The 16,400-nt window shown below is 36.5% G+C and overlaps 1 protein-coding gene across 4 annotated transcripts in view; it reads left to right on the forward strand.

The window, feature by feature from the left end:
* Positions 1-16,400, forward strand: part of SLC12A6 (solute carrier family 12 member 6) — a 101,129-nt gene that overhangs the window by 71,951 nt on the left and 12,778 nt on the right. For all 4 annotated transcript variants that reach the window (XM_079126352.1, XM_079126353.1, XM_079126355.1 and 1 more), the window contains 7 exons: positions 1,246-1,460; positions 2,560-2,718; positions 2,907-3,005; positions 3,258-3,315; positions 13,425-13,599; positions 13,903-14,021; positions 14,337-14,435. In XM_079126352.1, the coding sequence (XP_078982478.1) occupies positions 1,246-1,460; positions 2,560-2,718; positions 2,907-3,005; positions 3,258-3,315; positions 13,425-13,599; positions 13,903-14,021; positions 14,337-14,435 (924 nt within the window). The remainder of the gene's footprint in view (positions 1-1,245; positions 1,461-2,559; positions 2,719-2,906; positions 3,006-3,257; positions 3,316-13,424; positions 13,600-13,902; positions 14,022-14,336; positions 14,436-16,400) is intronic.

Consider the following 16,400-nt stretch of genomic DNA (forward strand, 5'->3'; position numbering starts at 1 on the left):
GATTACAGAAAAACTGCTTTTTTATGTTGGGAATTAAAAAAAAAAAAAAAAACAAAAAAAAACACAGGTCCAGTGAAGTTTATGACTTTTCCCCAGAATAATTAATGGCAGAGCAAGAACATGAACTCTGATCTCCTGACTTTTGTCCAGTATTCCTTCTTTGTCATGCTATATGATGTTAGTAATAAATCCCATCATAAAATTTTGTTCTGTTTATTCAGGGATTATAAAATAGCTAAGTTCTAAAGGCAATATTATTCTGCATCTTACCTTGGGAAATTTCATTTTGCCTCAGGTTATCCTTTGGGGTTTCCCAACCCATCTTTTTTGGTTAATAAGAGCCATAATGCATTGTATTTTCTTTAAAATCCAGCAAAACAAAACAAAAACCTAAATACATAAAACTGAGAAATACATAAAACTGGGAACTGTTGATAGTTGTTGAAGCTGAGTAACAGGTATATGGAAGTGTGTGTGTGTGTGTGTGTGTGTAATCTGCAGATTTTAAAAGTTGCTTTGTTCTACCTAAAAGGTAGTTTAATTATGGGTGTATTATTCCTTTGTTCGCATTTGTTTTTCTGGGTAGAAGGAAAAAAGAAGGAAAGAAAAAATATTTATATTATCTTTAAATATCCTCACTCCCACTGGGCCTCGGATTATGTTCAAAAGCAGTATTCTCTTGGGCCATAGAGGGATGTGCTTTTTAATATTAGCCAAGCTGTCTTCCTCACAACAGTAGCCAGAAGGTTTAATGTTTCCAAGGGGGTGTAAGAACTTAAGACTTTGCTAGGCCAAAAAGGAAAGAAAAAAAAAAAAAATAGGAGCATTTTAAAAATAAGAATGAAAGGACTCCAGGATTCTTTCTGATTTAACAAATGATTTGTAGCATTTTTTGGAAGATGAGTCAGCAGAGTGTCTTCGGCGAGTTCTTGTGTTTGAGTTGTATCACTGTCACTGACCACTTATATGACCTTGGGCAAAATATTGTATCACCCTAAACTTCAGTCCCTCCATCCACAGAACAGAAATACTAATACATTGTGAGATCCCTTTAAGGATTATTTGGCAGCAAATATGAGTCATCATTCACAGTGGTGCTACTGAAGAAATATCAGTTCCTCTCCTACCTATGACAGAAACTTACAGATGAGATTCCCCCCTCCCCTTACTGACCTGTTCCCTTTTTAAAAAATATGTGTGTGTGTGTTTTTCTTGTTGATCTTCTCCCTATTTGTTTTCACATAGGGTCTGCATGCTGGGTAACCGTACCCTTTCATCAAGACATATTGACGTTTGCTCTAAAACCAAGGAGATTAACAATATGACAGTACCATCAAGGTTATGGGGCTTCTTCTGTAACTCAAGTCAGTTTTTCAATGCCACCTGTGATGAATACTTTGTTCACAATAATGTCACTTCAATCCAGGGCATTCCTGGGTTGGCTAGTGGTATAATTACAGGTAAGTTAGTGGGTCGTTAGACACGTTTTTAATTCCTCTCTTAGGAAAATGGACTTTTTCATTTTAAATTCTTTCCTTGTCCATGAAGACACATGGCCATGGTGCCAGTTCCTTCCTTAAGCTCAGCACACAGCTCTTAATTCAATATATTTCTATTTTTCTATTAGAAAAATTATCCAAGCCTCCCTTGCAGAGTGTTTTCTGTTAAAATATACCTCCTTCTGAGAACAGAGCTGAGTAAATTTGTCATAGGGTAAGATTAAACTATTCTGTCTACATTCTCTGTAGTCCGTCTGTGTCTGTCTGTCTCTCTTTGTCTGTCTGTCTGTCTGTGTGTGTCTCTCTCTCTCTCTGTCTCTGTCTATCTCTCCTTGAGACAGAATCTTGCTATGTTGCCCAGGCTGGCTCCAACTTCTAGGCTCAAGTGGTCCTCCTGAATCGGTCTGAGTAGCTGGGGCTATAGGCATATGCCACCATACCCAGCTTTGTGTATTCTTGAAAAATTGCCAGTGTTCCCCTGCAGTGACAGTTAAAATAGAACTACTTTAATGTCATCACATCCACACATGTGTTCTCCTAACTCAGCTAGTCTCAAAACTCTTTTCTTAAGTGACATCTACTTTAAATGTTTGGTTCATAAATTTCTTTTCACATTAAACAAGTTCACTCTAAAGTGTTAGAAATAGTATTGATGACCAAAAAAAAAAAAGAATGGGCTTTGAGAGATGTTCGATTTGTCTGCTTAACTTTTAATTTACTTTAGAAAAATTGCTATATTTGAATTATTGTTATATTTGAATTAAGTGAGAAAGGGCAATATATTTTTATATGTATATTTTATTCTGCAGTTTATTTATATGCTCAAATTGAAGAAACAATCAACCCTTTTAAAAATTTGATAAGATTCTGGGGATATGCAGCTCAGTAATAGAAGTTGCCTAGCATATATAAGATTCTGGGTTCAATTTGTGGCACTACTAAATAAATAAATAAATACTATATGAAAGCCAGGTCTGATTTTAAATATTGTTTGTATAGGAAATTACCTAATTGTATTTGTATTGCTGTTGTTTATATTCTCTTTTTTTCCACACTGCAGAGAATCTTTGGAGTAATTATTTACCCAAGGGAGAGATCATTGAAAAACCCTCAGCCAAATCATCTGATGTCTTGGGAAGTTTAAATCATGAATATGTTCTTGTTGACATCACTACCTCCTTCACACTCCTGGTGGGAATCTTCTTTCCCTCTGTCACAGGTAAGCGGATAGGCTATTTTCTATTTTAAAAGCTGTCAGGCCTACAGAGTAATTTTTTCAAAGGAAACAGAATTATATTTTCAGGATTCCTCAGTTTTGCCTCTAGTCTTTGGTATTAATTAGTATGAATATCAAAGTTTTTAGGAACTCAAGAAATTAACTTGGGTTTTACGTCCCCCTCCCCCAAGGTATCATGGCTGGTTCTAATAGATCTGGAGATTTGAAAGATGCTCAGAAGTCTATTCCCATTGGAACCATCCTTGCCATCCTGACCACGTCCTTTGTCTGTATCCTTTTCATGAGTCTTAGAGGAGCATCCAGTAGAACTAGGGTGTGATCAGTGCTTTTATACTGGTAATAAAATTATCTCCTACCACCTCACTAATTATTAGGTAATATACTTATATGAAAAATTCAAGAATTTTGTAGGGTTAGTATATTTAGCAACTCATTTTATTGATAGGAGAAATAATGCTGAGTGCCTACTTCTTATCTGATGTTAGAGGATAAACAGCAGTTTCCTTGACTCAGTGTGGTAGATTTAAGCAACGTTATCCTTTTTGGTGCATGTATTGAAGGTGTTGTTCTCAGAGACAAGTGAGTAATTTCTTTGTAATAACCATGTGTCTCTTCCATGACATCTGATCATCCAACAGAACTCCAAGACAGTTAGAATCTCAAAAATACAACCAAAGGTATAAATCATGACTAACAATAAGAAACTGTATGTATTGAACTGTGAGTTAAGACCAGTAATAGCACACTTGCCTAACATGTACAAGAACCCTGATTTCTAATCCCCAGTACTAAAAAAAAGAAGAAGGGGCTGGGGTTTGGGCTCAGTGGTAGACGGCTCATTGTAGCATACATGAGGCCCTGGGTTTGATCCTCAGCACCACATAAAAAATAATAATAAAATAAAGGTATTGTGTCTGCCTACAACTAAAACAATTTTTTTTTTTTTTTTTTTTTGCGGTGCTGGGGATTGAACCCAGGGCCCTGTGCTTGTAAGGCAAGCACTTTACCAACTGAGCTATCTCCCCATTCCCAAAACAAAATATTTTTTAAAAAGAATAAGAATACAAAGAAGAAAGAAAAGAAAACATATGTTTACAGTTTCTCAAAAGATTAGTGAATAATAAGGACCAGTATGCTGTTACAAATATGTGTGATATAATGAATATTGCTTTTAAAAAAAAGCATTGAAATTGCTAAAATAAGTACTTCCTTATACACTTTAAAAACTGTTGGGAAATTAGTCCAGAAAAGTAAAGGAGGGTGAGTAAAACAAGACAAAACAACTCTGAAGTATCTCTAGCACCTCCTTTATGAGAGACAAGTATCTGTTTTTGTCATTCTAAATTTTTTTTTAAAAAGCCTTTAACTTTCTCTTTCCTTTTGTGAACACTGCTGTTTGGGTTTTTTTCTCTCTTTCTTCTCTTAAAACAGTGTTTTTGCAAGATAATTCTAGACAAATTTCTTTCCTGAAACTGCTTTTCATGTTTCCCATCTTGGTTATAAAGCCTTGCCTTTCACCCTTCTCTCAAGACAGAAATCTAGGTATCATCCTAGACTTTGCCATTAAGTCCCTCATTCAAGTGATTTCTAAGCCCTGTAAATTTCACCCTTCCACTTTCACGGGTCTCATTATTTCCCCTATTCTCTATTCCCATCACTTTGTATTGGCCTTCAGGATTTTTGGCCTATGTTATTTTAATAATCTCCCTTTTAGTTATACTGCCTTCTAATTAATCTTTCACACTGCTATCAGGATGATTTTTCTAAAGCACAAAATTTGTTCATGTAAACTTCCTTCCTTCAGAGCTTGCCAAGTCCCCTTAAAAGCTACCACTTTGACGGACTAGACTCACTCCTGTAATTCCAGCTGCTTGGGAGGCTGAGGCAGAAGGATCACAAGTTCTAAGCCAGCCTGATCAATTTAGTGAAACCCTGTGTCAAAAAAACTTGACTGGAGATATAGCTGAGGGGTAGAGTGTTTGCTTTGTATGTGTGAGGTCCTGGGTTCAATTCCCAATACTGCCAAAATATTTTAAAAAACAAAACACCACTTCAGTCTGTACCTCTGTACCTCTTTCTGTTCTTACCTCTCACCATTCCTTCATAAGCTCCCTATGCTCCACTCATAAAATGTAGAGTTAAATGTGCCTTATTGTTTCAGATCTCTATCTACACCTTTGTCTAATCTGTTTCCTTTGATTAGAATCAACTATCCAATGATTCTGTAGCGTCTTGACAGCAAAGGAAAAAAGTGTGAAGAGAGAGCCTACAGAAGAGAGAAAATCTTTGTCACCTACAGAATAATTCATCACTCTTATTCAACATAGTACTTGAAACTCTAGCCAGACAAATTAGGCAAGAGAATGAAAATGTAGGGATACAAATAGGAAAAGAAGGGATCAAATTATCACTGTTTGTCAATGGCATGATCCTATACTTAGAAGACCCAAAAACTCCACCAGAAGACTTATAGAATTCATAAATAAATTCAGCAAAGTAGGAGGATACAAGATCAACACCAGTAAATCAGTCACATTCTTTTTTTTTTTTTTTTTTTTTATTGTAAACAAATGGGATACATGTTGCCTCTCTGTTTGTACATGGCGCAAAGGCATACCATTTGTGTAATCATAAATCCACGTGCAGTAATGTTGTTTGATTCATTCTGTTATTTTTTCCCCTTCCCCCCACCCCTCCCACCCCTCTTTACCCTCTATACAGTACTTTCTTCCTCCATACTTGCCCCCCTCCCTAACCCTAACTCTAACCCTAACACTGACCCTTCCCTCCCCCCCATTATGTGTCATCCTCCACTTATTAGCGATATCATTCGTCCCTTGTCTTTTTGAGATTGGCTTATCTCACTTAGCATGATATTCTCCAATTTCATCCATTTGCCTGCAAATGCCATAATTTTGTCATTCTTTATGGCTGAGTAATATTCCATTGTGTATATATACCACAGTTTCTTTATCCACTCGTCAATTGAAGGGCATCTAGGTTGGTTCCATAGTCTGGCTATTGTGAATTGAGCAGCTATGAACATTGATGTGGCTGTATCTCTGTAGTATGCTGATTTTAGATCCTTTGGGTATAGGCCAAGGAGTGGGATAGCTGGGTCAAATGGAGGGTCCATTCCAAGTTTTCTAAGGAATCTCCACACTGCTTTCCAGAGTGGCTGCACTAATTTGCAGCCCCACCAGCAATGTATGAGTGTACCTTTCTCCCCACATCCTCGCCAACACCTGTTGCTTGTATTTTTGATAATCGCCATTCTAATTGGGGTGAGATGGAATCTTAGGGTGGTTTTGATTTGCATTTCTCTTATTACTAGAGATGTTGAACATTTTTTCATATGTTTATTGATTGCTTGTACATCTTCTTCTGTGAAGTGTCTGTTCATTTCCTTAGCCCATTTGTCGATTGGATTATTTGTATTGTTGGTGTAGAGTTTTTTGAGTTCTTTATAGATTCTGGAGATTAGTGCTCTATCTGAAGTATGATTGGCAAAGATATTCTCCCACTCTGTAGGCTCTTTCTTCACATTACTGATAGTTTCCTTTGCTGAGAGAAAGCTTTTTAGTTTGAATCTATCCCAGTTATTGATTCTTGCTTTTATTTCTTGTGCTATGGGAGTCCTGTTGAGGAAGTCTGGTCCTAGGCCGACATGTTGAAGATCGGGACCTACTTTTTCTTCTATAATCTGCAGAGTCTCTGGTCTGATTCCAAGGTCCTTAATCCATTTTGAGTTGAGTTTTGTGCAGGGTGAGAGATATGGGTTTAGTTTCATTCTGTTGCATATGGATTTCCAATTCTCCCAGCACCATTTGTTGAAGAGGCTATCTTTTCTCCATTGCATATTTTTGGCGCCTTTGTCTAGTATTAGAAAGTTGTATTTATTTGGGTTTGTGTCCGTGTCCTCTGTTCTGTACCATTGATCTACCTGTCTATTTTGGTACCAGTACCATGCCGTCTTTGTTACTATTGCTTTGTAATAAAGTTGAAGTTCAGGTATTGCGATACCCCCTGCTTCATTTTTCCTGCGAAGGATTGCTTTAGCTCTTTGGGTTTCTTATTCTTCCAGATGAATTTCATGATTGCTTGCTCTATTTCTGTAAGGTACGTCATTGGGATTTTAATTGGGATTGCATTGAATCTGTATAGCACTTTTGGTAGTATGGCCATTTTGACAATATTAATTCGGCCTATCCAAGAACATGGGAGATCTTTCCATCTTCTAAGGTTTTCTTCGATTTCTTTCTTTAGTGTTCTGTAGTTCTCATTGTAGAGGTCTTTTACCTCTTCTGTGAGATTGATTCCCAAGTATTTTATTTTTTTCGATGCTATGGTGAATGGGGTAGTTTTCATAATTTCTCTTTCTGAAGATTCATCACTTATGTATAAAAATGCATTGGATTTATGAGCATTGATCTTGTAACCTGCCACTTTACTGAATTCACTTATGAGTTCTAACAGTTTTCTGGTGGAATTTCCTGGTTCCTCTAAGTATATAATCATATCATCCGCAAATAGGGATAGTTTGAGTTCTTCTTTTCCTATTCGTATTCCTTTAATTTCCTTGGTCTGTCTAATTGCTCTGGCTAGAGTCTCAAGAACGATATTGAATAGGAATGGTGAAAGAGGGCATCCCTGTCTTGTTCCAGTTTTTAGGGGGAATGCTTTCAGTTTTTCACCGTTTAGAATGATATTAGCCATGGGCTTAGCATAGATGGCCTTTACAATGTTAAGGAATGTTCCCACTATCCCTATTTTTTCTAGTGTTTTGAGCATGAAGGGGTGTTGTATTTTATCAAATGCTTTTTCTGCATCTATTGAAATAATCATGTGATTCTTGACTTTAAGTCTATTGATATGGTGAATTACATTTATTGATTTCCGGATGTTGAACCAACCAGTCACATTCTTATACTCCAATTTCAGCAGATGAATCTGCTGAAAGAGAAATTAAGAAAATGATCCCATTCACAATAACCTAAAAAAAAAAAAAAACCCAAAAACTTGGTAATCAGTCAAACAAAAGATATGAAAGACTTCTACAACGAAAGTTACAGAATACTAAAGAAAGAAATTGAAAAAGACTTTAGAAGATGGAAAGATCTCCCTTGTTCTTGGATAGGCAGAATTAATATTGTCATAATGGCCATACTACCAAAATCACTATATAGATTTAATGCAATATCTACTAAAATTCCAGTGACATTCTTCATAGAAAAAGCTGTCATGAAATTCATTGGTAAAAATAAGAGACCCAGAATAGCCACAAGCATCCTTAGCAAGAAAAGTGAAGTAGCAGGCATCACAATACTAGACCTTAAATTATACAATAGAGCAATAGTATCACAAAGAGTATGGTTTTGGCACCAAAACAGACATGAAAACCAATAGGAAAGAATAGAAGACAGAGCCAAACCCACATAAATACAGTTATCTCATACTAGACAAATGTGCCATAAACATAAGTTAGAGAAAAGATAACCTCTTCAACAAATGGTGCTGGGAAAACTGGAAATCTTTGCCACCTACATCTCAGAGCATTAATCTCCATAATATATAAAGAACTCAAAAAACACCAAAAAAATAATAGTAACTGTTAATGGTAATGGTTTGGATGTGAGGTGTCCCCCAAAAGCTCACGTGACACAATGCAGGAAGGTTCATAGGAGAAATTATTGGTTATAAGAGTCTTAACCCACTCAGCAAATTAATTCCTGATGGGATTAATTGATGTAGGGTATGGCTTGAGGAGATTGGAATTGGGGCATGGCTTTGGGATTTGTATTTTGTATCTGGAGAGTGGAGACACTCTCTCTGCTTCCTGATGATGTGAGCTGCTTCCCTCTGCCACACTCTTCTGCCATGATATTCTGCCTTGCCTAGAGCCCCAAGGAATGGAGCCTGCCTTCTATGGACTAAGACCTCTGAAACTGTAAGCCCTCAAACTTTTCCTCCTTTAAAATTGTTCTGGTCAGATCATTTAGTCACAGCAGCAAAAATACTGACTAAAACAATAAATCAATAAATGGGCAAAAGAACTGAACAGGCACTTCACAGAAAAAGAAATTCAGTCAATCAACAAATATATGAAAAAATGTTCAATATCTGTAGCAATTAGAGAAATGCAAATTAAAACTACACTCAGATTCATCTCACTGTAGTCAAAAGGGCAGTTATCAAGAATAAAAGTAACAATGTAGGCAAGGATGGGGGGGAAGGTAACATTCATTCAGTGTTAGTGGGACTGCAAATTGGTGCAACCACTCTATAAAGTAGTATGGAGATTCCTCAGAAAACTGGGAATGGAATAACCATTCAACCTAGTTATCCCACTCCTGGGTATATACCCAAAGAACTTAAAATCAGCATACTGTAGTGACAAGACCAAATCAATGTAGCAACTCAATTCACAATAGCTAAGCTATCGAACCAACCTAGATGCCCTTCAATAAATGAATGGATAAAGAAAATATGATATGTATACACAATGGAATATTACTTAGCCATAAGAAGAATGAAATTATGGCATTAACTGGTGAATGGATGGAACTGAAGACTATGATGCTAAGTGAAATAAGCCAATCCTAAAAAACCAAAGGCCAAATGTTCTCTCCAATATGCAAATGCTAACACACATTGTGGGGGAGGAGAATAGAAGTTCATTGAATTAGACTAAGGGGAATGAAGAGGGGATGGGACTAGGAAAGACAATAGAATTAATTGGACATAACTTTCCTATGTTCATATGTGACTCCTTGACCAGTGTAACATCACATCATGTACAACCACAAGAATGGAAAGTTACACACCATATATGTATAATATATCAAAATATATCTTCATGTGTATCTAATTTTTTAAAAATCTCTTTAAAAAAATAACAAAAACCCCAGCATGGTAGTGACACCAGAACAGGAAGAACACCAATGGAATAGAATAGAAGACAAACCCCCACATCAATACAATTATACTTGATAAAGCTGCCAAAAACATACATTGGAGAAAAGATAGCCTTTTTCAAAAACAGTTGATGCTGGGAAAACTGGAAAGTCATGTGGAAAAGAATAAAATTTAACCCCTCTCACCCTGCACAAAACTCAAAGTGGATCTAACACCTGGGAATTAAACAGAAACCCTACACCTGCTAGAAGAAAATGTAGGCCCAGAACTCCAACATGTCAGCTCACGAACTGACTTCCTTACCAAGACTCCTAAAACCCAAGAAGTGAAATCAAAAATCAATAAATGGGATGGCATCAAATTAAAAAGATTCAAAGCAAAGAAGACAAGAGTGTGAAGAGTAAGTCAAGAGAATGGGAGAAAATCTTGCCACCTGCTCCCCAGATAGGGCATTAATATCCATGATATATACAAAGAACTCAAACACCAAAAAAGTCCCCAGATAACCCAATCAATAAATGGGCAAAGGAACTAAACAGACATTTCTCAAAAGTCTAGATAAAGGTGCCACAAATATATGGAAAAGTGTTCAACATCTCTGGAAATTAGAACAAGGCAAATAGATTTCATCTCTAGTCAGAATGGCAATCAATTATCAAGTAGACAAAGGGAAATGAAGGGAAAGAATAAGGGACAGGATGGGGGAAAGCAGTGAGATGAATCTGACCTAACTTTCCTATGTGCATATATGAATATTCCACAGTGAATTTTACCATCATGTACATCCACAAAATATTAATTTTTTAAAAAAGCTAAAAGTAAATAACAGAAAGATCAGTAGAGGAAAGGGAAGGGAACAGGGGAAAGGAAAGAAGTATAAGGGACTGAATTAGAACAAATTATATTCCATACTTTTTGTGTGTGGTGTGTGTGTGCGGTGCTGGGGATTGAACCCAGGGCCTTGTGCTTGCGTGGCAAGCACTCTACCAACTGAGCTATCTCCCCAGCCCTCCATGCTTCTATAATGATGTCAAAATGAATGTTATCATCATGTATAACTTAAAAGTATCAAAAAATCAGTTATCCCACCTGGCAGAGTCATACTCATTCCTAAGACAGAGCTAAGTGTCTTCTCTCCTATAAAGTTTTCCATATTCACCCAGACAGAGAACCATGCCTGCCTTTGACCACTATATTTGAACTTAATACATTGTTTTACGTACCATACTATATTGCAGCTACTCATTTCCATATCACTTTCCCTGACAAGATTGAGTTATTTGAGGACAGGAAGTCTAATAGATGCCATATAAATATTGTTGAGAAAAATAAATTATTAGCACTGTATGTGTGTGTAAAATATGTATTATATATTATTATATATGTTATACTATTGTAATAGAAGATGTATGGAGCTTTGTTAAACTATAAAAATTATTGAGAGTGTAAATTTGAATGCCATTTTAAAAAACTGTTGGTCATTATCTCATTAGTTGATTATGTGCATACCTATGACTCAGCATTTCCACTTCTAGGAATACCCAACAAATATCTACACATATGCATCAAGAATCATGCACAAGCTGGGCATGGTGGTGCATGCTTGTAATCCCAGTGACTCAGGAGGCTGAAGCAGGAGGATTGCAAGTTTGAGGGTAGCCTCAGAAATTTAGCAAGATCCTGTCTCAAAACAGAAAACAAAAAGGGCCGAGGATATAACTAATTGATAAAGCACCCTTGGGTTCAATTCCCTAGTACCAAACAAAAAGAATAAAAAAGAAAAACAAAAACAAAAATCATGCGAAGAATTCTTATAGTAATGGTATTTTTAAATACCAAAATCTGGAAATAATCCAGATATCTATAATGAGTAAATTATATATTCAGGCAATAGAAAATAACTGGACTGGGACTGTAGCTCAGTGGTAGAGCACTTGCCTAACATGTGTGAGGCACTGGGTTAGATTCTTAGCACCACATGAAAATAAATAAATAAAGGTATGTGTCCATCTACAACTAAAAATATTTTTAAAAGTAAAATAACCACAAGGATAGGGGGGTAAAAAAGAATTTCCACAATGCTTAGTAAAAAAAAAAAAAAAAAAAAAAAAAGTATATACTGTATTTCATATATAAAATTTAAAAACACATAAAACTACATAACATTAGAAAATGGAATAATGGAGAGGTATTATGTCCCAACTACAACTAAAATATTTTTTCAAAAAACAGAATAATGGGGCAGGGGATATAGCTCAGTTGGTAGAGTGCTTGCCTTGCAAGCACAATGCACTGGGTTCTAATCCCCAGCACCGCAAAAAAAAAAAAAAAAAAAAAAACAGAATAATGGAAAGTGGGGAGGAAGGAAGGACTTGTGATTGGGAATAGAAAGACTTTTGGATGCTGGAAGTGTTCTCTTATTTTACCTATATGGTAGTTTGTGGGTATTTGCTTTGTGGAAATTTATTGAGATATACATTTGGGTTTTATACATTATTTCAAGTGTGTGGTACTTAGTTTTAAAATGTAAATAATTAGAGATTACCATGTCCCACCCATCAAATTTGCAAATTTCAAGTCTTGTGTAGAGTTTGTATGTAAGATTCAAAACATCACATGCATGCAATAAGTATAACCTTTCTGGAAAGCAGTTTGTGATTTTGAAATGATTACATATATTGGTCCCTCCCCTATCTCCACCCACAGTTTTTCCCTCAGGAATCTGCTATAGGGAAAAAGTCTGATACATCAATGTAGTATATTCATTAAAGATGTTAATTAATGTGTATTTTGTATAATAGAAAATCAACACTAGAAGAATGGATTATGTAAACTATGATGCAATATTATTCAAACCACTAAATTTTTATTCATTTTTTTTCATAACACAGTAAAATGCATATGCTTAAAAAGAATACAGAATTAGCTGGGCATGGTGGCTTATGCCTGTAATCCAGGGATTTGGGAAGCTGAAGCAGGAGAATTACAAGTATGAGGACAGCCTCAGCAGCTTAGTGAGGCCTTTAGCAACCTAGTGAGACCCTGTCTCAAGATAAAAAAAAGAACAGGATATACAGCTCAGTGGTAAAAAAGACCCTGGATTTAGTCTCCAGTAAAAAAAAAAAAAAAAAAAAACAGAATTATAGGTGATGTAATATCTCATTGGTGTTTTAAAAACAGTACATAGATTAAAATATACAGAGTATGCACAGTGTTAAGATTATGGATTTCCCGTTTTTTGTTTTGCTATGTAACAATCTCCCCTCAAAAGCAAATATTTTAATAATCCAAAGCTACAACCAAAGCTTATCTTATTTTCTGGCCCTACTAGTATGTGTGTGTGTGATTATATATATGTGTGTGTGTGTGTGTGTGTTTGTGTTTTAATATAGGTCATCAGTGCCTTTGTGGAGCAGGTGGGTAATGTCATATACCCAGGGCCTTGTACATGCTAGGCAAATGCTCTACTTCTGAGCAACCTCCATCAATGTCTTTGGGGTTTGTTTGTTTTGTTTTGTTTTGGGGGGGGGGTTGAACCAGGGCCTCTAGCATGGTAGGTTACCACTCGACCTCTTGAGCTACATCCCCAACCCCTCTTCCCCATCAGTGCCTTTCAATCAAAGCTTTCTACCTTTACATTTCTTGGTATTCATATCTGCCTCAATTTTGATTTTCTAAAACTTAGAAATTGAAAAATATTTGGTGACTATCTTTCTCTGAAAATCTAAAGTTATTTCCAGATTAAATTTCCCTACTGTTTATTTCTTATCTAGGTTTGGGGATGCTGTGAAAGGTAATTTGGTGGTGGGCACATTATCTTGGCCATCCCCGTGGGTGATTGTTATTGGCTCCTTCTTTTCAACATGTGGGGCTGGACTTCAAAGCCTCACAGGTGCCCCAAGGCTGCTTCAGGCTATTGCTAAGGATAACATCATACCATTTCTGAGGGTGAGTGACACTTTCCTATGTCCTCTTATTTTTTCCACATTTTATGAAAAACAGTGTGATATTTGTGGGCTTAGGAATTACTAGATCATCAATATAGAAATATGGGGTTTTAGTACAAGACCCTTTAAATTCTAGTATGAGTTTATATATGATTGCTATAAGGGTGTTTAAAAGATCTTTCAGATGTCAAACTGTCGGTTTAAAAGATAACACTTACCTTTCATATGTCAAATGGTAGGTTACAAGAATCAGGGCACATTGACTGACTATACCTATGACTCATATTTTCCCTGCTATACACAGGTTTTTGGTCACAGCAAAGCCAATGGAGAACCTACCTGGGCTTTACTCCTAACTGCTGCCATTGCAGAGCTGGGGATTCTTATCGCCTCCCTGGATCTTGTGGCCCCAATTCTTTCCATGTAAGAACTAGTTGTTCTCTTCAGTTGTTCTTGCTTAAATGATATATAACACATGATTTCCACTGATCATTTAACAGTAGTGATAGTGACATAGTGGGCTAAATACAAGTTTAACTTCACTTAAATAATAGTATTCCTGAGACCTTTCATGTAAGGCTAACATAAATTACTATGGGTTTTTCTCTACCTATGCAACTTCAGTTTTTTCTTGCTCTTTTTTTTTTTTTTAAAGAGTACCAGGTTCCAGAGAATGTTAGAGAAAAGCACTCTACCACTGAGCTACAATCCCAGCACTTATTATTTTTGTTCTTCCAGGTTTTTTCTTATGTGTTACCTCTTTGTGAACTTGGCATGTGCCTTGCAAACATTACTTCGAACACCCAACTGGCGACCCCGATTCCGCTACTACCACTGGTAAGTCTACTCATTTTCTTCTTCTTCACATTTTGGAGAGGAAACATTTCTAAGCTAGTAGGAGATTCTTTTTTTATTTGTTTATTTTTATGTGGTGCTAAGGATCGGATCCAGTGCCTCACATATGCTAAGCAAGTGCTCTGCCACTGAGCTCCAGCCCTAGCTTGAGATTCTGTGTTCTTGATGCATTTGTTTATCTTGGCCAACCATTCTATAAGTCTATTTTTAACATTCAGTTCTCATGTGAACTCTCACATTTGTATTCAATTTTTTTCCTAAATCACTTTGTAATAATTTGATCACTTTATAATAACCCACTAAGAATAAATATGATAACTAAAATATACATCATTTCCAGACTTTTTCATTCTTCAGGTTAAAACAACCTTTCCGTTGCAATTCTGTTTTCTCATTTCTCTCTTAGCTAAGCACTTAACTTGATCCCTTTTTATTTTGATCTCATGTGTTCTCATCAGTTGTCACTCTCACACTTTCTTCCTTAGGAGAATTTCATTTTGTAGTTAAGAGTGTGGACTGTGGATTCAGGTGATCCAAGTTCATAGCTCAATTATTTCTTCCCTGTATTGGTCAGGGTTCTCTAGAGGAACAGAATCAACAGGAAGTACAATTGTAAAAGGGGATTTATTGGATTGGCTTACACGATCAGAAGCTGGATAGTCCACAATGGCTGTCTGCAGCTGGAGAGCTGGAAGAACCAGCAGCTGCATAGTCCAAGATGCAGAAGCCCCAGAACAAAAAAGATGAATAAAAGTGCTACCCTAGGCCGAGACCAAGGCTTCTGGAAACTCCCTGGAGAATCACTGGCAGAGACTGCTTTGGAAGAGTGAAGAAGCAAGAGTCCAATATCCTCAGATGGGTGAAGCAGAAATCAAGAACCCGTTCAACAAGAGCTGAGCTTGCATCTGCTTCCTTGTTCTTCCAGCTTTTATTCCATCCTGTTGGGCGGTGCTGCCCACACTTACAGAGGATCTCCACTTCAGTTCCTATCCCACATTCCAATCATTTTTAGACATGCTCTCATTGAGACAGCTAGTATCCTCTTAATCATCAGCATCTCTTAATCCAATCAAATTGACAATTCAAATTAACCATTACACTCCTGTTTAACCTTCAGCAGAGCACATAACCATGTAAAATCTCATTTTACTCATTTGTAAAGGGACTGATAAATCTGAAGTGCTTAGTACAGCACTTCAGTGCTATACTTATGTACTGGTACGTAGTAAAGCTCTTAATGAAATGATGCTGCCATTATTGTGGTTAAGCCTCCCCAGTCCTGAAGGAGCCATCCAAGTTTTCTGGCTGGCATCTCATCTTTTTTTTCATAAGCTGAGAGTTATTTGTTTTTTCTTTTAATTTATTTTATTGTAAACAAATGGGATACATGTTGTTTCTGTTTGTACATGAAGTAAAGGCATACCATTTGCGTAATCATACATTTACATAGGGTAATGGTGTTTGATTCATTCTGTTATTTTTTCCTTCCCCCCACCCCTCCCACCCCTCTTTTCCCCCTATACAGTCCCTCCTTCCTCCATTCTTGCCCCCCCTCCCATCCCCCATTATGTGTCATCATCCGCTTATCAGCAATGTTTTTTGTTAACATCTTTAAAATCTTTTTATTTTTAGTTGTAGATGCACACAGTACCTTTATTTTTATTTATTTATGTGGTGCTGAGGATTGAACCCAGTGCTCCACACAAACAAGACAAGCGCTCTACCACTGAGCCACAACTCCAACCCTCACTAAAAGTTTTTAAGTTATGTTCTATATATACCTGTTACTTCATTTCTCTTTACTAGGTTTCCTAATCTGGCTTCACTTACCAATGGTGGGCAGTGATATAATGGACAGAAATTTATATCTTCAACTAACTGTAACAATTCTGATCCTCTTTCTAGCCTTAATTTTAGTTAAAACTTCATTATGAACTATTTTGTGTT

Source organism: Sciurus vulgaris (assembly GCF_902686455.1).
Source record: "Sciurus vulgaris genome assembly, chromosome: 2".
In the NCBI taxonomy this organism is placed as follows: Eukaryota; Metazoa; Chordata; class Mammalia; order Rodentia; family Sciuridae; genus Sciurus; species Sciurus vulgaris.